The 26750-nt window shown below is 42.0% G+C and overlaps 1 protein-coding gene across 2 annotated transcripts in view; it reads left to right on the top strand.

The window, feature by feature from the left end:
• gli2a (GLI family zinc finger 2a) overlaps positions 1-26537 on the top strand; it is a 118420-nt gene extending 91883 nt beyond the window's left edge. For both annotated transcript variants that reach the window (XM_041807687.1, XM_041807686.1), the window contains exons 6-14: positions 9411-9612; positions 9818-10016; positions 12191-12301; positions 12725-12865; positions 15918-16067; positions 18262-18426; positions 18949-19230; positions 21248-21614; positions 21722-26537. In XM_041807687.1, coding sequence (XP_041663621.1) covers positions 9411-9612; positions 9818-10016; positions 12191-12301; positions 12725-12865; positions 15918-16067; positions 18262-18426; positions 18949-19230; positions 21248-21614; positions 21722-24036 — 3932 coding nt within the window. In that variant the 3' untranslated portion in view covers positions 24037-26537. The remainder of the gene's footprint in view (positions 1-9410; positions 9613-9817; positions 10017-12190; positions 12302-12724; positions 12866-15917; positions 16068-18261; positions 18427-18948; positions 19231-21247; positions 21615-21721) is intronic.
• Positions 26538-26750: the final 213 nt, after the last annotated feature.

Below are 26750 nucleotides of genomic sequence, written 5' to 3'. Positions count from 1 at the left end.
TTACTGCTGTATAAACATGGAGTCAGACACATAAACTAGAAACTTTCCTCCTAATTATGATGATAACTTAAACAATTATACACTGATTTAATTTAAAATCAAATTCTGAGGCTCTTTTTCCGTCATTTTTGACAAGTAAAGAGGCAGTCAACCAGTGCATCACATTTCAACCTCACAAAACCAGACCACATTCCCATGGTGGCTATGGTCCTGTGATGTCACACTTATGGTGGGAAGCTCAATATCTGATCATGTCTTACTGTTATATTTCTGGTTTTAAGTTATATAAATCTCTTGATTTTGACAGTCATTTTAATTTCATTGCTTTTTATTTGAAAGCCAACTACAAGACATTCAAATATGTAAATTCAGAGAGCTATCAGACCACTAAACAAAAAATGTAAGCTGTTTTTCCAGTACGTTAACATTATACTCACATGTTACCTCAGTGTATTTTTCTTACATATCTTGTCTTTTATACAAGTTCATTTGATGATGCATATCACTGGTGTCAGGCGAAAACCTCTTTTCTCCATTTTTCCTGATTTTATTTACGTTTTCATAAATGAATGCTATTGGTCACCCCTTACACCTGTCCAATGTTTCACAATTACAAGTATACAATTTTAAAGCATTTAATGGTGTCAAAAAAAGGCTGACTATGACCAAATTTTTTTTTTTCATTCCCTGAAAAATGATTGGCTCAATGCCAGTAAGATGAAATGTTTCATCAGAGACAGCTACAGCCAATTATATCTCTTATTTCTTGCAAAGGACCTAACAGAATCAAAGATAATTATAGAAACATTTCTATTATCATGTTTTCTTCTGTTCACACTTAATTTTTGAAATTGACTTGCGGACCACATCAAGTAGAAAGAGGGCCACATGTGGCCCCTGGGCCGCTAATTGCCCTTCACTGATGGTGCAGGATTTCTGTTTTTGTCATTTTCTGCATAACAATACTCTATAATTTTCAGTGGGAGACAGATCTGGACTGCAAGACAGTCTAGTACCTGCACTCTTTTATTGTGAAGCCATGCTGTTGTGACTTCTGCAGAACGTAGGTTGGTATTTTCTCACTGAATTAAACTGGTATGTACCTGAAAAATCATCTGGATGGAAGCGTATGTTGCTCCTAACCTCTCAGTATAATGGTGCATTCATAGATGTGCAAGTTGCCCATGTTGTAGGCACTAATACACCCCACACCTTAAGAAGTGTTGGATGTTAAACTTTGCATTGACAACAATATGGATGAAATTGTCCTCTAGTCTAGAAGACTCTAAAGCCATTATTTCCAAAAACAAGTGGAAATGTGGACTCTTTAGAACACAGCACGCCTTTCCACTGTTGGTCAGTCCGTCTTAGATGAGCTTGGGCCCAGAGAAGTCGGCAGCACCAGCAGCATCCATCATAGAGTGATGCTGTTTTTTGATGCTGTGCTGCTTGAGCAGTTGAAGGTCACATGAACGCAGTGTTGAAGTGTTAAAGAGACATCTTAGGATTCCCTGAATTTTCAACAATAAAATGGTCTAGAAATGTTGAAACCTCTAAATCCCTTGCAGCTGCACATAAGGGAACATTGTTCACAAACTGTTATCTATTTGACATGCAATCATAACATTAGTTTAGCCATTGTTTCATTAATTTAGGCATTTAAACATAACATTAAAAGTCATTTAAGCACAGTTTCCATCTATGAAGGTACCCCATGAAGACTTCCTGTATTAGTAAAGTCCAGTTTATTCTATACTTCACATTGGGAGGCATTCAGAAGTCTGTTTGTTTGTGACTGAGCAAGTATGAGAGGGGTGGGTGGGCAGAGAAATATCTGTGTAGTTTGTTGAAAAACACTGAAGCTCCCACGACAAAAGCAACAGCCAAAGTAAATGTCTGCCTGACGGGGGAAAAAGATTTTAGTGTTGAAGCTGGGGGGGGGCTGATAGATTTGTGTACTGATGTGGTGGTGGGGAGTGTGGAGGTTGGGGGGGGTCTGCCCCCTCAGACTGCATACACAAACACTTAACTATATGTTTTTTCATGAGCATATGGGTGGAAGTGTGTGCATAAACACACTGGCAAAAACAACGGAGGCTTTGGGCCTGACACTGGGGGCTCAGAGAGGATTCAGTCCCCTCACTAATAAAATCCACTGTGTTAGCATTAGTGAGATTTAGCAGGGAAAATAAACATTTTCACACCCCGCTGGCCTGGGGGGGGGGGTTGGATGAAGATGTGGAGGGGGGATGCTGCTGGCACTGGCTTAGGCTGCCATGCAGAGGAAGGAGTTTGTCTACGATGAATTGATGAGTGAGGTTTAATTTTAACCAGCATTCCTGTTCACTGGTGAATTTCATTAACCTTGCAAAGTTGTGGACTGGCCAGATTCATGTCTGATGGATCCAGCTTGCAAAGTTTCAAGCTGATAGGTTTGTTCCCGGTCAGGAAATGACCGGGCCAATCAGCATCATTTATAAGAAAGAGGCGGTAGCAACAGGCAGGCCCACCCATAGATTTGACTGAGCCCCTGACAAACACAGAGATTGGCCCCTTCCCAGTGGTGATTTATTGATGATAGCAATGTATGTGTGTTGGATAAGTAGCATTGCTGCTAGCATCCTGGTTAACAGTTACTTCAATTTTAGTCTTATGTTGATTTTATATATTTGTGCAACTCTGTTTTTTAAAATTCTCGCAGCCCAATTTTGCCACTTTTATTTGCCAAATTCCAACAATTTTGAGCCCCATTTACCCAATTTTCTTCTTTTTCACCAATTTTTGCCACATTTTAACCCTTTTTATCACTTATTCCCTACCTATTTTGCCACTTTTTACCTTTTTTTGCAACTCTACCTTTTTTTTTTGCCTCTACTAATCTTTTTTTTTTTTTTTTACACTTTTTGCCAACTTAAAAACAATGTTTGCAACTTTTTTTACCTTGCTTCATCATTTTTTCCCCCATTCATTTTTTTCCAGTTTAAACCTTTCTTGTCATTTTAAAACCATTTTCACCACTTTTTCTGCCATTTTGTCACTTTGGACCCATTTTTCCAACTTTCTACCTTTTCTTTTTGCCTCTGTTAACGCTTTTTCCCGACTAATAACCTTTTTTTTGCCCATTTAAACCCATTTTTGCCACCTTCTAAGCCCTCTTCATCACTTTTTTCCCCACACTTCGTTGCCCCTTTGACCTATTTTTGATTTTCTTTTTACCCCTTTTCACCACTTTTTCTGCAGTGTCTGCCAGTTTTAACTAATTTTTTCCTCTGTTAACCCATTTTTGCCCCATTTACACCTACTTGACAACATTTTCTACCCATTTTGCCACATCTAAGCCATTTTGCTTCTTTTTGAACCTTTTCCATCACTTTTTCTGCCACTTTTGACAATGTTAATCCTTTTTTTTGCAACTATTAACCCCTTTTCACCACTTTGAATACTGATTTTTGGCAATTTTTACTGCATTTCACTCTTTTTCTGCTCATTTTTGCCACTTGTAACCCCTTTACACCACTTTTACCATTTTTAAGCATTTTTCTGTTTTGAGTTGTTCTGATGTTATTTGATACGTTTGAGTGGTTGTTATTCAAATAATGTGGCCATCACATTTTAACTTCACAACGGATCATGACTTTGCTAGCCTTCATGGCCCCCCTATTTGGCTGGGCCCCAGAGAGCCCTCTCCTTTATTGTTGATAGTGAAAAATGATAACGGCTCACATAATGTAGTTTTTTAGTTTACTCTCTTGGGCTGTCCATGCCTATGTAGTAAGTTTTAATAATCTGATTGGCCTGTAATGAACGTGACAGAACATTTGTCCCATCACCCTTTGAGATTCTCTCCTTTCCAAACACAGACTATGGGCTGTTGCCGCAGGAGATGGGGGATGTGAGGCATATCCCAGTGGATGTGTGAAACAGTCTATGGCATGTCAGATTATTGCCTTGCAACTTTGCCAATTTTTATGAACCTCATTAAGTGTTAAGAGAATGAACTGGCACTGATACTGAATCCCACACAGATTGCTCACCATTTGAGTTTTGGCCACTTTTACTCATTAACTGACATCTGGATTGTCATAGGAGCTGATCCTGCAACTACTTCCACCTATAAATGAGCCATTAATAGTTATCTAGATATGTACATTCAAGGGGCTTTTTTTGTGCATTGCATTGTAAGGAGCCCAAGTCTCAGTCTAAGAGCCCCAGTGATAGCATTAAAGGTAAAGTGGCAACTCTGCAGAGCCTTACAGTGACCCTCCATGTGCTCCGGGTCAAAATAAGCGATGATAGCTTCAGCTGCTTCTGGGAATAAGAACAACCCTTCCATTAGAGTGTTTTCTTTCCAGCAATGATGAAAAAAGCACAGGCCACCCTTTACTTTTGATATGTTTTTTTGTCTTTACTGTATTGACAGGCGCTGGAGCCCCTGTAATTATAACTCTCTATATAAATCCAGATCCCACAATTACAACCAGCCCACTCTGCAGGCACACAGTCACATACATGTGCACACGTTTGCACACATGCCATATTACCACATTTGCTGCTCCGCCACGGCCTGTGCAACATCTGTTTTCTCACTCCCTGCCGGAACCTGCTCACCCTTTCAATTAACCGCCGCCTATAAAACACGCCTTTGCCCAGCACGGAGAGGTGTGTGAGCGTGTTGTGTGAAATTTGTTCCAGGTAAAATTAGGTTAGACCAATGACATCCGTTTAAAAAAACACTGAGCAGCAGATTAGCTTGGCTTTTAAAGATCTAATATCATAGACCTTGAGGCCTCAGTGCTGGAGGCCTAATAAATTCCTATGAGTGGAGGTTGATGTATAGATTGCAGGGGCGGTTTTTGAAGTCAGAGAGGGCGTTTTTTTGGGCACAGGGCCCAGAAGGGTGAGACAGGCGCCAGCCTACCAGGCCACCAGGCTGTGAGGCCTGTTTCCTGCTTTATAAAGGGGAATATTAATGCACTTATCTGCCATTAAATCTGTTGGCAGAGCATTAAGCTAGCCTCGTTGAAGAAACAGTGACTAGCAGGAGCAATGCACAGCCTATCAAAAAGAAGTCTTCAATCTAAGAATCTGCATTCATCAAGTACTCTGATCAAATATGGCATTATTTTAATCGGTACTTCAAATCTGAGCTCTTAACGAAAAAAAAAAGAGATTTTTCAGCCATTGCTGTTACCCTTTAAAATAAAAGTTCATCAGATACCAAACTGAAAACCAGAGATAACCAGAAATTCAAAAAGCTTTACATCACTCTGAGACCAAACAACTAACGTTGACGTGCCATTTGGAGTGAACATAATTTAGAGTGGCCAATTAATCCAATTTCTTTTATTTTCTTTTGGACTGTTGGGGAACCAGAGCAAACCCAGAGAAAACCCAGTCATGCATGGGGGGTGATAACGCTAACTCCACATAGAAAAAGATCCCTGTCCAACTGTAGTTGGAACTAGGAACTTTCTTCTTGAGAGAAATCAGTGCTAGCTACTGCTCCTCTGTTCTTATCTTCTGGTTCTGCAGCCAGGGTTGTATCTGGTCCTCCTGTCTGGTACGAGGGCTGCTGATGGTCTATTGGTTTTTATTGGTTTCAGGCTGTCTGATATAAACGGATGTTGTTGGACCTCCAGGGATTTGATGTGCTGGACCAGGTCCAAATGCATCATCTTTTCTATGAGGTTCACCAACTGAGTGTGATCTTTGCTGGGTCCACTAATTTCATCCAATAAATCCGCCAGAGCATCCAGACTCTCTAACGTGTAGCATCTTCTGTCTGAGTATTTTAAACCAGTCTTGTGGTCAAACTCCTCTGGTGTCTTTAACCTCCAGCCCTTTGGACCATAACCTTAATAGAAATAGTACTCCTCGGTCCAGGACAGTCTAGAAGCTGTCCCTAAATCTCTGTGATGTATTTCGGCACATCATAGCCCCTGTTGCAAGGGTACAGAGGATATCTCGTTGCAATCCCTGCAGCTACTGCACCAAGAGACCGCATGTGGATGGCCTCATTGAACCACCTCAGGTGCTCTGTACCAGGTGGTCCCCAAACACAAACTATCCTCACAGTCAGATACTGGACACTCAAAGCCAAAGCCAAAGTCAATCAGTCTAACCCTGATTGGCTTCTTGTGGCGGTCCACTACCATCACATTCTGTGTCTTCATGTCTGTGTGCACAATCCCCATAGCTGATACAAAACAGACCCTATCTTTGCCATGGGGACTTAAAAGTTGTGTGTTTCACTGATATACCCATCCAAACTCTGATCCTGGAGCTCAAAGGTCATACTTTTCTTAGGCACTGTATACTATGCACTACACCACTTTTTGCAACTGCAGCTATGCATTGCATGTCTTCTGAGTAATATTTCCCTTCAGCAGTTGTTGATGTAGGCCCCGTCCACATGGAGACAAATTCAGGAGTATACGCAAAAGTTTTTTGTCGTATCGATGTTTTCATCCACACCGAAATGGCATTTTGGGTGACTGTAAACGATACTTTTTGAAAACGGGTCCCAGAGTGCCCAAATCCGTAAAACGACTACCATTTCGTCTCTGTGTGGACGGCCAACCACATCTTTCTTGAAACGATTACATCACATAGAGCGTAGCTCTCTTAAGACATCTGCGCGGGTCCAGCCAAAACAACAATAGTGGATTACAGGGTTGTGTTCGTGATGCAGAAGCTACTGAGCTTGTTATGGCTTTTACAGCAAAATCTGATGCTCCTTTACCACCAGATGCTCTTAAATCCAACGCGGAGAACAACCAGAAGGGCAACTAGAAGAAAGTTTGTGTCAGTTTTCTGTAATCTTCTTCTCTCTTTTGGTGCATTTCCGTGGCAGCAATACAGCGCCATGTACAGGCTTGACATAGCACTACAGCGTTTTCACTCATTTTCAGTGGTTCCATGCTTATGTGGATATTTCCTGAAACAATCCCATCTTTACACAAAACTTTATCAAAACGAAACGTCAATATATCGTTTACATTTACGTGTTGACGGGGCCATAATCTGGCACGCTGTGCAAATAAAGCAAAGCCATGACCGGAGAAGTCATGAAGAAGATGAACCCTTAAAGTTCAGTTATACATGCAACGTCTTTTGCAGCCTAAAGCAATATTATTATGCAAACTGGAGTACCCACGTTTTTATACCCATTCCTACGTCATTCATGACGATCCATGCTTCCAAGGGAATCTAACTTCACCACTCCATTCATACTGTTCAGAACAGTCAACCAAAGATGGCATATTTATTGATCAGCCTTTAAGAGGCACATTCCTATGGACTTTTCTGTTGTTTCTGTCAACTCTTTCATTTCTCTATCAGCTCCAACCGCTTTTTTCCTCTAGGCCCCAAAATACTGTCGTCTGCCTTCTGAAGTTCCCGGGGGCCTTTTAACTGAGTACATATGCCTTCTTTTTTTACGACTCGCCACCTCCAAACATAATAGTTTTGGAAGTAAGACCTTGGTTTATGGCTTTAGGTCTGGCCTGGTGATTATTACGGTGCCTGGATTCATTTGGTTTGAGGGGTTGAGGGCTCCACCAGCCAAGAGCCGGGGATTGGATGCAGATTGACAGCAGTGGAGGTGACATGCTGAAAATGTGTGTTTGTGTGTAATAGAGTGCTGTTCATGTGCTTAGGTGACTCGTGATGGGCCTGTTATGAGTTTCCTGCCTCTCGCGCCTCTGATGATGTCTGCTGTATGACCTAATTACAGATGTGCAAAGACGAACAGGCCAGCCCTGCTCTCTGTCCCCTCACACCTAGAGGGGGCACATGTTGGTCCCCAGAAAACAATCTGTCTCTGTACATGTTGTAAATCACAAATGAAGTCTATAAAAATAATGGACGATGCACCAGTTTGTTTGGACACAGCCCATTTAAAGTGAAAGTGCTGCATTTTTTTATTTTGACTGTCACAGATCTCCCAGATCTTTGAGTGGTCAGTTGGGATGATAGCTGGAAAGATGTGGCATGGGCCCGGTGTGGGCCTGGACGATGGCCACAAGAGGGCTTGAGCAGTACAGGGCCAAACTTGATGTGTCGAATCAGCATCTGTTTTCATACCTGACGTAATCCACTTATTCATTGTTCCAGTGTCTGCAAGGATCTAACTAACTACAAATTGTTTAAAATGAGACAGTTTGGGGCTTTTTGACTGTCTTGGACCTTGCTGTTGGGGCAAGAGGTCCTCACCAGAGACTTTTTTGGTTAATTAAAGTATTTTTTGATGCTATTGCATTCACTCCTGGCATCTTATTGACATTCAAAGTACTTGTGTAATCATTAAAAAATGATTTTAGACATAAACCTTGTATTTGATACTTGCCTATAAAAACTAATGAGGCCCCTTGGAGCACAAGGCCCAAGCAATTGCCTATCTCTGCAAATGGTAACATACACACCTATGGACACATGATCAATACAATAAAGCATATATGACCAGAATGACTTAGGAAGTCACAGAGTGTGTGAAGCTGCTGTCATGCTGTTTTGATGTATCCTTTCCCAGGTTTATAGCAGTATGAATGCAGGCCAGAGGGCGGCCTGGGAAGGGGGCACAATGTGCTTTAATATGGTAGTGTAAGAGCACCCTGGCATCCTTCTGTCATCACATGGCCCTGTCAGTATTAAAAGTTTCTGTAAAAAGTGTACAGTTTATGGAGACTGAGCTGCTTTTGCAGCCAGCCTCAAGTGGTCACTGAAGAAAATGTCGCTCTTGGTCATGCTGCCTTGGTTTTTCTTGCTACCTAGGTTGCAGCTTGAGTTGTAGTGACATGCCTTAGTAATTTAAATAAATAATCACAATGATTAACATAACACACATATGGGACAAAAATCCTTTCTTCATGTTCATGGGAAAGTAGCCCGCCCAGTCATTTTCTTGTTCTCTTTCACTACTCACATACGAAAAACGTGCAACAATCAGGTCCAGCGAGGCCTTGAACCCTATACCTTTGTGAGGCAGCCTTGTTCTTTTCTAATGGTATTCTGAGATCAATTTGTTTAAATTGCCTCCATTTAACTTCCTCAAGAACAGCGGCCTGAAAGAGATTACTATCGTGGTAATTACTGAGAATGATTGGAGGCGATTCATTATGCATAAGAGGATGTGAATGCTAAATAGGGGAGCTGTGTATGTGTGTGAGAGATGCAGGAGATAGAGCGTAGCTTAGCATGGCTGTGACCTCTGTTATAGTGCCGTGGGCTGAATGTTTCTTCCAACATGGTCCAGTATAACTCAGAGAAAAAATTAACAAAAGTGCAAGGAATTTGGGTGAACTGCAATCTCTCAAAGGTTGGACATCATTTTCACTTATTGCCATCTCTACTTCAAAGGTAGCTGTGCCAAGATAGCTGACGTTGTCTCTTCTGTGTCTCTTTGTCTTCAGTCTCACGTTTCTCCAGCCCACGTCTGACACCCCGGCTGAGCAGGAAGCGGGCGCTGTCCATCTCCCCGCTGTCAGATGCCAGCATTGACCTGCAGACGATGATCCGCACCTCGCCAAACTCACTGGTGGCCTACATCAACAACTCTCGCTCCAGCTCAGCAGCTAGCAGCTCCTATGGGCATCTTTCAGTCGGAGGCATCAGGTAGTTCCACATGCACTAGCACACATTTTTCAAGCCAAGTTCCAAAAAAGTTTGCTGTGAAGCACTGTGAAAAATGTAAATAAAAACAGAAAGCACTGATTTGCAAATCTCGCTAATGTGGTGAAACCTTGTTTTAATGTTGTTTAAATGTTGCTGTATTCTTTGGATTTCTGCAGCTAAGTACCTTCTTTTCCCTTTCACTCAGCCCGTCATTCAGCTTCCCTCACCCCATAAACCCAGTGGCGTATCAGCAGCTCTTGTCCCAGCAGAGGGGTCTAAACGCTTTTGGCCACACACCTCCTCTCATCCAACCGTCGCCGTCGTCTTTCTCTGCTCGCCAACACCCGCTCACTGCCTCACCAATGTCCACCTCCCACAATAGCTCCAACTCTGAGGCCAACCAGGTATGAATGAGAGAATTTCTGTCTTTAAGGTTTATTAACAAGGTTTAATATTATCTACTTGGGATAACATGAATGTAGATGTGTCATATTTAGGAGAAAGTAGAGCTTTTATTGCCCAGCTGTGACAGGAAAGTCTACTGTTGTCATGCCATGTTGTTTCCTGCACGTAAAGGGTCATTTTTGCATTTTCATGTGAACGAAAAATGTTTTTGAGAGCCTGCCTGTGGACTAGACCTCAGCCCCCCCCCCCCGCACAAAATAAAAAGACACTCCCACATTCACAAGCAAACTCAGCTTTATTTCAACCGTGATCAGAACCACATTTCCCTTTTGGTTTACAGCCAACTCTATGATTCATTGAGGCCTCCAAAAGAGCACAACAGCAATGTCTGGGTGGGATTAGGGGACCCCCCCTTCTAATTGGACCCCCTCCAATGAACCTCAGTATACACAGCCATGGACAATAACTCATCACTGACTTTAAACTTCATATTTCCTCTTCATTTCTGTCTCTATTGGAGCTTTTTAAGTTGTATGTGTTTCTGCCATCTGAAGAAACTGTTAGCTGATCAAAGTCCCATATGCCCTCACAGCGTCGCCCCCGCCTCCTCCTCCTCCTCCTAGTCCACCGAGGGTAATAACTCCTCTTCTTTCATATTTCCTTGTGGCTTTGGTGAACATGAAGCAGTCTAAACTGTTTAGTCTCAGCGGCGGGTCCCAGTCTGACTTATGGGTCACGATACAACCAGGACTCCACACGCCTCTTCACAGGAGGAGTGAGCCAAAGACAATGGTGTGGTGTCTCTGCCTTTCTCTGTGGTTTAATAAATGTCTGTGGTTTATTTAAATTGTATGAAATCAATAAGAGACTTAATTGAAATGATAGTGGATGCATTGGTAGATGAATGAGAAGTTTTACGTGGTTGATTGATGAAATGGTTCGCCCATAAAGTGTAATTAAGTCCAATGATGGGTCATGTTTGCTTTCCCAGGGTTTATGTGTGTAAGCAGGGTATTGTTCAAACCTTTTATGTTCATTTTTTGCTGTAAAAAGTCAATTACCATATAGTTACACAATTAACTATACCTTTTGTGAGTGAATTGTGTGTCTCAAGACACGGCCTCCTGCACTTTAATATGGATTTAGCCCCCCTTTTGCAGCTATAACAGCCTCCTCCTCTTCTTTGAAGGCTTACCACAAGATTTTGGAGTGTTTCTGTGGGAATTTGTGCCCATTCATTCTGTAGAGCTTTTATGCAGTCAGGCACTGATGTTGGACGAGAAGGCCTGGCTCATGATCTCTGTTCCAGTTCATCCCAAAGGTGCTCGATGGGGTTGAGGTCAGGGTTCTGTGTGGGCCAGTCAAGTCCTTCCAAACCAAACTCATCAGATCATGTCTTTATAGTCCTTGCTTTGTGCACTAGGGCACAGTCATGATGGAATAGAAAAGGGCCTTCCCCAAACTGTTGATACCAAGTTAGAAGCTTAGCATTGTCCAAAACGTCTTGGTATGCTGAAGCATTAAGATTGGCCTTCACTGGAGATAAGGGGCCTAGCCCAAACCCTGAAAAACAGCCTTATACCATTATCCCACTTACACCAATCTTCACACACCTGACAGCCAAACAGAGAAGTGGGATTCATCACTCCACAGAACACATTTCCTCTGTTTCATATTCAGTATGCTTTACACCACTCCAGCCGATGCTATTCATTGGACATGGTGATGTGAGGCTTGCGTGTAGCTGCTCAGCCATGAAAACCCATTCCATGAAACTCCCGCTGCAGTTTTTGAGCTTACAATAATTAAAGGATGTTCAGAACTCTAGCTATGGAATCACAACGTGCAATGTCAGTCACATGACTAAAAGCAACTAATGATATCAATGGTTTTGTTTGGAAACCAAAACCAAAACTCATAGAGGTGAAACCTCCCAACAAAATGAGGCGACATTTGCAAACACAAATGTTCATTGTGCATTGTTGTAAGGCAAAATATCTGATTCTCCCTAAAAGTTGATGCATTTATGAGAGACTCTGGGGCTGGTTTTCATGACGTAGGTGGGCCATGGTGGTATTACTGAGACTTACAGCGGTATTGGTTATGGTTTTTATTGTGTGTCTTTGTGCCATTATGATATTTTAGCTTGTTTCTGTTCTGATTTGTCCTCCAGAATGCCAGTGGAGACCCAGCAGTCAGTAGTACGGTCAACCCATTGAACACCAAAAGATCGAAGGTTAAGACGGAAGCAGAAGGTCCACTTCCCATTTCACCATCCTCTCAGGTAAGTACATTAAAACAACAGTAGATCCTAGAAAAGACTCTCAAAATCATCTACAATAAAGACAAAAATATTTGTATTGCATGTACTTTGTGGATCTGCAATGACCTTCAGAAGAACCTGTGATTTAGTTATCTCCTCTGATGCTTACAGTGGGAAATTATTCTAAGGCTGTTGCTTATTTGGCTGGTATTGATTATAGGCAGGGATCTAAAAAAGCAGCTTTAATCAATGACAGAGGCAAGCTACAACTCATTAGGATGAAGAAGCAGATAAGATAAAGGAGATGCAAAACAGCACAGAATGCTTCTGTAATGGCTTGTATGCAGATTCAGATAACAGATGTTTTTATTGCAGTCATTTATAAGTTTTAATGGCACATCTGTAAAGCTGTTAGACATCTCTGATAAGCTCTCTCTTCTCCAGGACCTTGGTGGGGGTATCCTGGACCTGAGTGAGGATCTGGATAAAGACGAGTGTAAACAGGAGCCTGAGGCCATCTATGAGACCAACTGTCACTGGGAGGGCTGCACCAAGGAGTATGATACCCAGGACCAACTCGTACATGTGAGTTGTAGGCTTTCAATAACTAAGATGTGTGCAACAGATGCATGCTCAAGGGGAGGATTTTGTTCTTTTATTTGGCCTTGCTGCTCAGTATGAAAGGGTCAGATGAGTAATGGTGGGATTGACAAGGTGGAAAGAGGATTTCAAGGTGAACAAGGTCGCCAAAAAGCTGTGGTATGAGATTCTGAGGGAATTTTGTTTGCAATAGGCACTAATATTTGGTAGCTCATTCAAATAAAACAAATCTTATCTATCAATCAACTGCAAAAACAAACTGCCAACAAATTGAGAAAGAAAAGGACCAGGAGATCTTTTTCCTTTAAGCAGAGGACGACATCAACCACTACAGACCACCATGTCATGGATCATTTTTAATGTTTAGAAATTACTGTCTTTTCCTGAGTCATATAGGTGCATTTAAAGAAAATAGAAAATTATGGAGAGGCTCCTTTTAAAAACATATTAATTCAGGTAAGGAAACTTTGATATTTAAATTGTCCATAGTCAAGTCTTTCCCACAAGTTCTTTACCCCATCATCAGTCTTACTAGTTACCCTTGCTGTAGGGAAGGTCATTTTCAGACTTTGCCATCAGATCCACATCTTTTCTTTGTTTTGTGTTAATAGAGAAAAGTTGTAACAACTCTTCTGCTGCTCATTAAACCGGCGCTGATTGAGTCCGCTCAGAAAGCTGTCAAGTAACGGATGCCTTCCTGTTTGGTTGACACGCGCAGCGTTAATGAGCCTGCCGGCTCTCGCCAAACTAAAAACCCAAGCCCCTGCAGCTGTGCCCCCGCAACCCCTCAGCCCCCTGACCCCTGACTCTCCTAACCTCTCACTCCCAGAAAAACACCCCCAACCCCTGAAGCCCTGAGGGCCGGCCGTAAATCCATCGTCATGCCAGGAGCTCTGGAGTTACACTCACCACTTTTTTCAGGCCAGCTTCTCCTCTTGTTTTACACTCAATGACTCACAGTTATCTCTGAGTGGTGGTGGGAGGGGCTTATGTCATGTACAGAACAGAGGCTGATGGGAGGCTGTCAAGTCAGGACCACAGGATCCTTTGACAACTTAAACCCTGACTTTAGCTCTCCAGACATGAACTTCATGAGCATACATCAGGAAAATTCAGTACGTTTACATGCAGTTAGAAAACAGTTAAAACTAAACTTGTGCTTATAAACATGGTCGCCCAATCTAAACTAAATAAAATTCATAAGTCAAACCAACACAAAAGTTAATGGCGCTTGAGGAGGATCAGAAGTTTGAAAGATAGAGGCTGTGATGGCTGACCCGTCCTGAAATCCTGAAAGGACCTTATTCTTTCTATTAACTGTACAGAAATAAAAACCATGGGTGTTTAATCCATGTTCTCCTAGAGAAGAAACACCATAACATCACCACAACCACATCCAGGGTTCCCACATGGTTCCTTTAATATCAGCCAAAAAAACATACACCTGTGGGTTTTTGGGCTCCTTCAAAACCAAAGTAATGTCAAATTATGGATTTACAGCAGTGTGTAACCTGAAAATAGAGACCTCAACTTGTTTCCACTCCTCCTCCACCCAAAAATAGATCTCATCAGCCTCTGAGTTTTAATGCTGGAGGAGAAATGGCCACAGAAGTGCAGAGTTGTGGGTGTGGATGTCTTCAGGAAATGAAATGGTTCTTCTGGTTGTGTGGATATTTGTATGTGGTGCACAGGATGAGAGTTTTTAGCAGTCCAGTTCATCTCATTGGACTTAAAACCTGTCAGAACACATGATAACAACTACAGCTAGCACGTAGCATTTATAGTATGCCTCTGAGAGGTATAGCCTTTTTGCATCTGACCCCATCCTGGACGATAAAAGGGGTATGTGACTCGCTGGATGCTAGGGCTAAATAAATACTCCTGTTGAAAAATCCCAGCAGTAACCTGTGTAGTGCACATTTTGCATAAGGAAAGTTAAGAAAGCTTATAGATGCATGCAAATCATTTTATGGAGAAGAAAACAGCATATTCCAAAGCAACGACACAGCAATGGCAGCAATGAAAGGCCTTACGCTAATGCTCAAAAACATCAGTATTATGATGGTACGTTGGTAAAAAATAGTTCACAAAACAAGACTTTTGAAGTTTTTTTTTTTTTTTTACCCAGAAAGCCTCTGTGTTTTTGTCACTATTTTGCAATGGAGGCTTTGGCTAACGGTTAGGTGCTCTTACATTTGGGGCCTTTCTGTGCAGTTCTCCTTATGCATTCATGGGTTCTCTCTGGGTAATCCGGCTTCCTCCCAATGACAGCTGGGATAGGCTCCAGCCCCCGTGAACCCAAAGGGGATAAGCAGAGAGAAAATTGATGGTGCGATGTGCCTAGCAGCTAGATACACTGAATGCCAGCATAGAATTGTTTGGACACAACAGAAGAACGCTGATAAGTGTTCATACCTCACAATGCTTGTAAAGCTGATGCATCTGTGCATCCCTACAATAAAAGGAGCAATTTGCTCCAGAGTACACTTTGCAGTACACTTCAGTTCAAAGATAAAACTATTTTTTTAAATGTAAAAATATGTCTGAAAATATATGTCAGTGTGGTTGTCCTGACTCTGGATTCCATCAATAGTGAGGAGGATGCAAGACAAATGCAAGGGGCAAATAAAATCCTTTTCCTGAGTACTTTTATGGTGTCCTAAGGAAGTTCCTCTTTCTTTAGAAACACTCATTCCTGCACACAGAGATACAGAGCCTGAAAAAACAGAGCCAGTGTTTTATAGGTGTTGTCTCCTGTTTACAGATGCATAAAAACTGTCAGCCATTATGGATGGCAGTGTCATTCAAAAAGAGTGCGTGAATGTGTGTGGCCACATCACAGAGGAAGAATCTTCCAGTGGGAAAAAGACAAGAATCTGCTGACTCATTTTTAGTGTGCTCACACAGAGGCTCATGCATACAAACGTGGGGTGTCTAGTCACCTTTTTTCCTATTTACCTCATTGTCTCTATCATGGATGTACTGTAGGTTACATCAAGCTTTCCCGACTGACTCTGTTTGATTGTTTTCTCCTCAGCACATCAACAATGATCACATCCACGGGGAGAAGAAGGAGTTTGTGTGCCGCTGGGAGGAGTGTTCCAGGGAGCAGAAGCCCTTCAAGGCTCAGTACATGCTGGTGGTCCACATGAGGCGCCACACGGGGGAGAAGCCACACAAATGCACAGTAAGAAACAAGAAATCTAATACCACTGGAATTTTTAGTAACCAGCTGGTTAACTTCTGAGAGACCAGCTGATGCATTTAAAGGTGTGTTCCTGCACATTATCATTGGTCTGTCTGTATAATACACATGGACAAGCTTTGGGGAAAAAACTCCCCTCCTACAATGTTTTCCCATAACTAAAAGAGTCATTCAGACCAAATGTGTTGGTTTTTTACCAAGCTGCAAACATGTTTAGTCTTTCTGTAATAACTGGCATGTTAACATGGGGTGTGTATGGGGCCTCCAGGGCTTTTTGGAGCCAGCCCCAAGTGGACATTAGAGGAACTACAGTTTTGCAGCTGCATTTTTATTGCCGCTCAGTTCAGAGATTAAAAAAACCACACAACTGAAGCAGAAAAGGCAAAAATATTCCAACATATTAGAAATAATGGCTTCCTATTCCCAGTGAAATCAGGGGCATAGGTCCTAAGATGCTGGGGGGGGGGGGGGCTTTCAAAAAACACAAAGAAAAATTCAAAATGATTTGATACAGTAAACTTGATCTATTATAGTAAAATACCCCTAAAATGAGTTCAATGCAATATAAAACCATAACAATTAAATTAGATTTCTGCTTAAACATTAGTAATGTGTACAAGAACTCCTAAAAATGTGAATTTTACACGATTCTTTGTGCATCATCATATACCAGTCCCAAGTCTCTGGAGCTGTTATTTTGGGGTCACAGGCTGAACTCAATGCAAATTTTCATTTATATGCAGATGACACTGTAATTTATTGCTCATACACAGCTTCAGGCTCTCTGTCGCTTACAGGAAGCCTTTGATACCGTCTGAAAACAACCTGTACAGATTAGATTTGGTTCTGTATCCTGATAAAATCAAACTCATGATGTTGTCAAACTCAAATAGAAAGGTACTGAACCTTGCTTGTGTCCCTACGTCTTATAAATACCATGGTTAAAGATTGGGTTGGGCTGCAGATAGCCAAGCACTTTGACTTGGAAGGTCTCTCCCACAGTCTCTCATCTCAGTTTCTGACCCTATCGACTGTCCCGCTCTGTAAATAAGGAACAAAGCCGAAACATATATCTGGAAAAAACAAAGCTGCAACTGGGTTTTTATTTTTGAAATAAGTCTTGTTTTTCTTTTACTGCTATGAAATTTTGGATACTGTGTTGCATGAGACACTAGGATTTATAACGAATCTGTATGATCAAGTTGGTTGGCCTTTATTTACTACATGTAGGCTAATCATCATCACACTTCCATCATACTTGTGTAATTTTATTCATGTGAAAAGTGCTGGAAGTTACAGTCTTCACTCTGCGTCTCTTAATTCTGCTGTTTCCTTTCTTGGCCAGGACACTCTTTTTAATTAGAATCTTAATCTCAATGAGGTTATCCTTGTTAAATACATGTTAAATAAATCAGAAGTTTGGGCACCCCTGTATGCCTTAACTGAATGTCTTTCAAAGTTCACTTCCAGATTTTATAATTACTCGAGTATCATTTACATCAGTAGTGAAGATCAGTTTGCTCGGCCTCAAACCGTGCTCACAGGGTTTTGTAAATGCATTAAAACTGATGACTTATGAAAACAAAGTCAAGCAAGCTGATTGACATCGAGGGTGTATAGTTAAAACCTGCAGACAAGCAGAGGGTCCTTATAATGAGAACACTTTATATACTCTCTGGACAAATCCCTCATGAATCTTCTTTAACACTCGTTTGTTTTAAAGGGAGAAATCTTCTTTTATTTTCATATCTTATATCCAAGCTGGTCTAATTGAATTCTCTTTTAATTTCACACCACTTCTGGTCACAATGACTACTCAGACAGAATACCAAATTATAGCTTGTACAGTACAAAGGAATACAAGGGCTGAACACAGAGAAACACTGAGACTCTTTGTCTCAACAAAGCACACATACACAAAGCTTTACCACACCTCACACTTAGTTTAGCTATTTCACATAAAAGCCCTTTTTATCAAAGTGTAGCTGCTTTTGTGTGGCACACCACAGTAGGTGGGCAGGGGTCCAACAGCGGATTACATTTCCAAAATGTAAATTACACAGCCTGTTTTTTTCTGTTTTTGGTGTTTGGTCATTTCTATGTCCAGCTGCAGACAAAACAAGACATCACTCATGTCACTCATTCACCGTGTATGTGTCTGACTGTCTTTGTGCAGTTTGAGGGCTGCTCCAAAGCTTACTCTCGCCTGGAGAACCTCAAGACCCACCTCCGATCTCACACTGGGGAGAAGCCGTATGTGTGTGAACACGAAGGGTGCAACAAGGCCTTCTCCAATGCCTCAGACCGAGCCAAGCACCAGAACCGCACACACTCTAATGAGGTATGTTTACTCATTCATCAACTGAATAATTAGAAATCTGAGCTTGAGCTACCATCAAATCAATGTTTGACAGTCCATTCATGAGAATTTCCTGTGTAAACACTAACTGGTCACTTTACTACGTACACCTGTTTAATTGCTTGTTAATCAGCCAATCACACAGCAGCAACTCAGTGCATTTAGGCAGGTAGACTTGGTCAAGACAATTTGCTGAAGTTCAAACCAAGCATCAGAAAGGGGGTTTACTTTGAACATGGCATGGTTGTTGTTGCCAGACAGGCTGCTCTAAGTATTTCAGAAATGGATGATCTACTGGCATTTTTACACACAACCATCAATCGGGTTTACAACGACTTAAATCCGTTTCTTTTTGTGAAAACAAAATACAAGCACACTTAGGGGGAATTTCATAGCTTCCTATTCATTTTATCCACTCAACCCCTTACATATGTGTTTGCTCTAAGTTCTGATCCTGTAAGTTTGCAGTATAATTTCATCTGGCCTGTGAATCTCTCTCCTCAGAAACCATATGTTTGTAAGATTCCTGGCTGCACGAAGCGCTACACTGACCCCAGCTCTCTCAGGAAGCACGTAAAGACGGTCCACGGACCGGAGGCCCATGTCACCAAGAAGCAACGAAGCGATGTGCCTCCAAGACAGCAGCCACCCAAAGGCAATGGGGAGAATGACACAAACTCTAAACTTGGTGCAAGAGGCCTGGATGGCAAGATTGATTCCAACAGCACATCTAGAGGAATGGAGGACTGCCTACAGGTGAAATCGATCAAGACTGAGAACTCCATGGTGAGTCTAGACCATACACTTTAAAAAATAACAGAAGAGAAAGATAAGCTGTTGATTAACTGCATTTTGCACAATATGCAGAGACTACTTTTCAACTCTTGTATTCTCTTACTATTTAACCTCTTACTAACATTGCTCTAATATTAATTGGTTCTGGTGCTGCCTGCATCCTTCCTAACTCACCTCTGATTATTGCTTGAACTTGCTTCTCTAAAGTTAACCTTCCTCATGGACAGACTTCACTGAGGTGAGCTCTTAAACACCCTCTGTTGTTGTAGCTGAGCATGGAAGATGTTCTCAGTTGTTTTGTGTCATGAATCATATTCCTGCATGATTTAACAGTTCTTTTTGCATGATTTCCCATTTTCAAGAACTTACAGTTAAATCTGTAAGTGTTTGGACAGTGACATAATTCATTTTATTAATTTGCTTCTTTTATGGATTAGAAATTAGACTGTAAAGATGTAAGTGAAATGTAGATTTGTTTATTTATTTTAAAGGGTTTCACAAAATTATGGCATTACATGTTTCATTTTCTTTAGAGTAACTCCATTATCAGGGGTGCAAGAGTATTTGGACAGACTAACATAGCTGCAAATATTAAAGTACTTTTTATTACTTGGAAAATGGTCCGCTGCAGACAATGACTGCCTAAAGTATGGAGCCCATAGACAATCTCAGTTTCACTGAAAGTTAACAGCCAGCTACATGCTGTGTTTTTGTTCATTGTGAGGTAAATTTCCCTAATCTATCAGCCAGAGTGGTCATTAAAATGTCTGCTTTTCACTTGAATCAGAAGCAGCAGGAACAAACATCTTACCTGCTGAAGGTGTGGTTCAATCCATATTTCACATGTTCCACACATTCCATATATAATAACAAAGACATAAACTGGAGAGAGAAAAAACTTCATTTAACTCAGAAAATTAGAAAGTAGGGATACCTGTAGAGTTAAATGCAGGATGAGAAAATAAAAGGAGACGTTTTAGCTCTGATCTGTCTGCCTGGCAATGACATGAATGTGATCTTTTTTTCTCTGGTTGAGTTGTAACATTGCACCAAAGCAGACAGATGATTCCTCCGTTCAGGTTGTAACTTTTTTGTTGTTGTTGTTGTTTGTTTGTTTTTCAATTCGAGAGGATTTTTTTTCTCGTGACTGGTTGTGGCTTTGGCACATTCATTCAAAATGCCCACACCATAGATAGCAGATATTGCTGTCTAGTTTTTCGTGATTCTGAAGGAATTAGACCACACCCGGCCATGGAACTGTTTGTGAGATAACTATCGAAATATATTTTAAGCCCCTGTAATGGAGGTGGTCTGGCTGAAATGGCTGCAATTACTAAATATTTTTGTGAAACCCCTTGAAGTTGAAAGACTACAGGCCACCTTCTCATAGACTTAACTGTAAATATGTTCCTTTTTATATAGGATGCTTACATGCATGTATGGAGACAAAAACAGCTTCCCACTTGCACTCAACTGGTTTTTTCCTTGCCAGTAAGATCCATGGCATTAGCCTCTGTTGTCCATCAGTGATGAAAGTTACTGTTTTGTTAATAGTCAAAGGCTTGGACTGTTTTATTTATAGTCTTGAACAAATACTGAGAACACCCGACTGAGATTTTTTTTTTTTTTTGCCAGTTTTATTTAACATCATCTCTCTATTTTATTCATGTTCACATCTATTATCCACTTATTTTCTTGTTTTAAATAAGTAAAACTCATCAATGATTAATGAAATTATGGAACTGTAGGCCAGCATTAGTTCTAACAAACACAATCACAATCAGAATACTTTAACTTTGGTAATATTTGATGTTGAAGAATGCATAATAGAGTATGCAAAGCTTTTATGATTTATTGTTATTCATTTTAATCTTCAGTTTTAGTTTTTGTATTACAGTTTTTTAATTATCACATTGGAGGCTATTAGATGTTGGCAGATTATGTAAATTAACTTTCAAAAGCTGTAATTCCTTTTTAAATCAAATTCTTCTCGACTTTCTTCCTTCAGACATATCAGTCGAGTCCTGGCGGCCACTCTTCCTGCAGCAGTGAGCCGTCGCCTCTCAGCAGTGCCAACAACAACGACAGCGGGGTAGAGATGGCCATGCACAGCGGAGGCAGCTTCGGGGACCTTAGTGCACAGGATGAGTGTCCGATGGTCGACTCCACTGTTCCCATTGGGGGACAGCAGGCTGGTGTGGGGCTACAGATGAGGAAAGCTATGGGTCATGATGGCGGGGTCACTATCAAGCTGGAGAACATCAAGAAGGAGAGGCTGAAGACTGTGAGAGAGTCCTGTCCTTGGGTCAACTCTGCACCACAGCCACAGCAGGGCCAACGCAACCCTATGAAGCTGCCTCCCATACCTGCAGTCGGTAAGTGTGGATTACTGAAGACATCTCATTTTAATGTGCAATGGAAAACCAGGCTAAATGTGATGGAAATTAGTTCAGTGATGTAATGATGTCCCTTTTGTGTGCAGGTTCCTTGCTGGAAAGCTCCAATGTAATGAGTAACTCAAGTGGTTCATACCCCAGCCAGCGCATGGGCGACCTGTCTTCATGTGAAGTGACACTGCTGAACCAGTTAAACGAGCGCAGAGACAGCACCACCAGCACCATGAGCTCAGCCTACACCTTGAGTAGGCGCTCATCTGGTATTTCCCCATGCTATTCCAGCCGCCGCTCCAGTGAGGCATCCCAGTTTGGTGCCAACCGTCACAACAACATCAGTTCGGCTGACTCCTATGACCCAATTTCCACAGATCTGTCTCGCCGCTCCAGCGAGGCCAGCCAGTGTGGAGGTGGCGGTGTCGGTGGTGGGAGTGGAGGAGGTCTCCCGAGTATCCTTAGTCTGACACCAGCTCAGCATTACCGGCTCAAGGCAAAGTACGCTGCTGCCACTGGTGGAGCCCCACCAACCCCTCTCCCCAATATGGATCGCATGAGTCTAAAAACCCGTATGGCACTATACAGTGACTCCCAGGAAGGCTTATCGCACTCATTACATCAGCCTCTCTCTGGAACTGTGCCTCGGAGGTGTAGTGATATTGGGTATAGCATGCATAGTATGATGCCCCATGAGGTACCAACTAACCTCCCACGCCGTGCAAGTGACCCAGTGCGTCGTCCCACACTGGACCCTCTCTCTCTCCCAAGGGTTCAGCGCTTTAACAGTATGAACAACATGAACCCAATGATTGGTCCGTCAGCTGAACGCTACCAGTCTCTGGCTGCGCAGGGATACACACGCTCTGATGGCAGCTTGCAACGCTACCCATTTGCCCCCAGGCCACCGAGCATTTCTGAGAATGTAGCCATGGAAAACATGGCAGTAGATGGGATGATGACAGGAGTAGAGCAGAGTGGAGAGGAGGACATGGTACTGCCAGATGATGTGATGCAGTACCTCAGGTCCCAGAATTCTGGGCCTTCAGGACACAACTCGGGGCAAGTGGACTATCGTGCCAACAATCAGACTCAGGGCTACCAGACAGGAATGCCCCCACCAGCATCATATTATGGCCAGAGGAGGATGGCCATGGTGGATGGCACCATGGGTCAGTCTGGGCAGGACATGCAATCATGCCATATGGGCCCAGGCAGCTCCCAGCAGCCTTTCTCAGCACCATCAAACAATATAAACAAAAATAATATGCCGGTGCAGTGGAACGAGGTGAGCTCAGGGACTGTGGACACAACAACCAAGCTCTCCAAACAGCAGCAGCATCCTCTCAGGGGGAACCTAGCTGTTGTCCAGCAAAGGCACAACTTTGGTTCCTTTCAGGGACAAGGTCAGAGTCTAGGCAGCAACCAACAGGTAGTGCCTATGAGTCAAAACATGTCTATGCAGGCTTATGGAAACCACAGCAGCCAGAGGCTGATGAACATCTCCCACCAGCAGCACCAGCAACAGAGGCAATTCAACAATGCAACCTTTAATGAGCAAATGAGTCCTCAGCAAGGGTTTGGCCAAGAGGCAATCCCAAATTCTTTGTCTGGGAGCACTAGTGTTCGACTTAATAGGAATGGGATGGCCGATCCAGAACTGCAAAGTTTAAAAGCAAGGACTGATGGGTATTCTCGTGTGAACCAAGTAGACCAGCAGCAAAATTACAGTGTTATCTCCCAGCAACAGCAGCATAGTGCCCATAATGTTGGCAGAGGAATGTTACAACCCAGGCCCCCCACAGAGCCCAAGTCCACTGGAAGACAACATGCAGGAGCAAGTATGATGCAACTGAGCCAGACACCCAAGTCATCTGCTCTGAGCCCCACTCGGGGTGCTGACACCTCAGAAGCAAGCCCTAAAAGGCCCAGTGGTTCCATGACCCACACCAACAACTCTGAAAACCCAAACCCTGCTGTTTTCTACACAGGTCAGATCCGTATGTTTGAGCCAGCTTCTGTTGCATTTGATGCCCCTGTGTCCCACTGCTCCAGCCAGGCCCCTGCCAGTAACACCACTGCTGCAGCCAACATGGCTTCCCCAGGAGTCAACCAAGTCTCTAGCAGCACCGTGGATTCTTCCACGGGTGGATCTGGTGGCACAGAGCATGCCCAGATCGACTTTGACTCCATGCTGGATGATGGGGACCACTCCAGTCTTATGTCAGGCACTCTGAGCCCTGGCCTTCTGCAGAGCCTCTCCCAGAACTCCTCACGTCTCACCACCCCTCGCAACTCTGTCACCCTTGCTTCTGTACCGGCAGGGATTGGCAACATGGCCATCGGGGACATGAACTCTATGCTCACAGCCTTGGCTGAAGAAAGCAAGTTCCTCAACATGATAAGCTGAGAGCAATCAAACACCTCATCATCCATCCAGTCTTAACCATTTCTGCATCAGGAATATATGGGATACATAAGAAAGCACTGATTGAATAATGCAAAACTGTCTTATTTGTCCACAAAAATAGCCTGTATTGTTATATGAGCTTCAAATTTTTATACATTTTAAAGTGTAACTCCAAGTATACTTAGGGTTAAGGACATTTTTTTGTCATTTTATTGTTAAAAAGCCATACATCATAACGACAAATGCATATCCCAGGGGATATAAATGTATCTGCAAACAATTGCCATTCAGTATTTACTGGTGTGTTAGCTCTTTACAAAATTGTGCACTGAAACAGTCTACAAGGTACCTTGCTGAGATTGAATTTTAGCATCTGAGTACATGACAAGAGTTACCAGTTACCATGATGTGTAAATAAAAAGTATTTTCTCATGAAGATGTTTATGTGTATAGATAACACTGTATGGTACTGCTTTAAGTTAAGCTGTAGACTTTTGATGTTTAAACTAGGGCTGTCAACATTTCAGATATATTAGACACATACAAATGAAAATTGAAGTATTTCTGACTTAAAATGTACATTTTTTTGCCTTATGAAACCATATTGATTTCAAAAACATTTCTCACATCAAAAACTGGAGTGGTTGTGTTACCTTTTGTGTGCTAAAAAAGCAGCTACAAGTGCAGAGATTTGAAATACAACCTGGCATACACTGAAATTTGAAAGTTCAGTCAGGAACACTCTCATCATACATTGAATCATTTTATTAAAAAATGGATACACAGTTTTTCTTGGCAGAGAAGGTCCTGCTCAAAAGATGCTCCATGAGTCAAGCAGCATGTTTTGACTCTCCAGGGAGCGCATAGCTAGAAACCTCCATATAGATGGATACATTAATGACAATGGGAACTCAGTACAATATATTAGTTCAAAAACAACTAATCCATAGGAGCATGAACCTCAATATGAGGGTGCAACAAGCTTTATGCTATGAATGAGGAGGCCTGGATGGAGTAGGTTATGAGGTGATGATGGCTGAAGTGAAGGCTGGCCACACACGTCATGATTTTAGGCTCGAAATTAGACCTGATTTGCCTTCCTTTAGGATTGAGAGGTTGTGTCTCAAGATTAAGTTATTCGCAAATGATTATTTGTCCAAATAATTTTCAAGTATGTGGTGTCCACACAAATATTTCACTACTTCCTAATGTGCCAGACTAACTTTGAATCACAGATATCAAACATATTTGATATTCAACGTCCTAGGTCAGCCTGCCTCTGGTCAGATATGCAATGAGAGCACAGAGTGCAGTGTCACTAACTGGGTGTTATGTAGTTTTAAAGCTTGCAAACTTGCAAACAAAACTGGACCACCAGGGTTTTACCCTGATTCTTTTCCTTGTCTTTTTTTTTTTTTTTTTTTTTTTCGCTGCAGTGCATGTCAGGGCACCCAGAATTTCCCTTCTGGGGATCAATAAAGTATTATTTTATCTCCTATCTAGCCAAGGATTTCAGTCATCCCCCATTTTTGTATTTCTCTTACACATTTGATCATGAGTTTCTATGAGACCTTAGGTAGGTGCCAAAGCCTACTAAACCAAATTCCTATACGATGCTACTTTAAACAGAGGAAGATGGGTTGTTAACGCTTCAAACAATACATCTAGAAATTCATACATGTTTTTAAAGGAAATAAAGCTGAATTTATTGAAATTGTAGACATCTAAACTTAATCTGGCTTTTTGCTGCGTTTCAGAGTCTGAAATTTGAGATTTTTAACATCTTACCTTGTAAACAACTTCTGTGTTTTGAGTTTTATTGTATAAAGGTTGTTTGTGATTCTAAGAAGACTGCAGAAAATTGTCCAGGAAACTTGTTGAATGTTAATAGCAATAAATGCTGTTAGATATAGAATACTGAAACACTGACAGCCCTAGTTTAACCACCTGGTTGTACATCATTATGTTCCACAGATATTAAGTGCTTGTGATCATGGTTTCAGCTCTCGGGGATGGTAAAGCAAATTTACATTTCCTTCTTCACCCTGTGCATCAGAGGCACAACTCTCCCCGGTCCAATCTCACAAGGGTAAATGATTGAAACGGACAAGGATATGCCTCTGTGTTAGTTTATCAGAGCACATGAACCCCTGTGTCTGATGAGGAGCATTCTCTAAAAGAATATACAAGTACCTCTGTGTGTTCTCAGCAGAGATCCAGCCCTAATTAACACATTCATACCAACCCCCCTTCGCTGCACCCCATGCTTCCCCCGAGCTCTGATGAACTGCAGAGAGTCCAGGAAGGGACACAGACTTTGATTATTAAAACTCCTCTTTCTGACTGGATTGGCAAACTAGTCCTGCCAGTTCCTCAGTTTTATTATGTTTGCTGAATTTCTAAGTAGCCTTTAAAATGTTTGTGTGTATGCTACCATTCACCTTTACTATGCTCAGTGTGTGTGGGGGTTTGTGCGAGTGTGTGTATATATCTTTTGTACATTTCAAATAAACTATCTTCTTTTTTCTGTTGAAATCCCTGTGTTGTGTGTCTTTAATATAACATCGCCTGCAGTCCCAGAAGGTCACATAAAAGCAGAGCTAGTGTTTGACAAGTGAACTCACATCTGGGATGTTCATACACTGCAGTTGAGAAGACTCCAGATCTAAGTTAACTCACTGTAATGTCAACACGCATATAAAATGTAGAAATGT

This window comes from Cheilinus undulatus, linkage group 15, assembly GCF_018320785.1.
Source record: "Cheilinus undulatus linkage group 15, ASM1832078v1, whole genome shotgun sequence".
NCBI classification, from domain to species: domain Eukaryota; kingdom Metazoa; phylum Chordata; class Actinopteri; order Labriformes; family Labridae; genus Cheilinus; species Cheilinus undulatus.
Note: the sequence above shows the minus strand (reverse complement) of the source record. Positions and strands in the feature narration are given on the sequence as shown.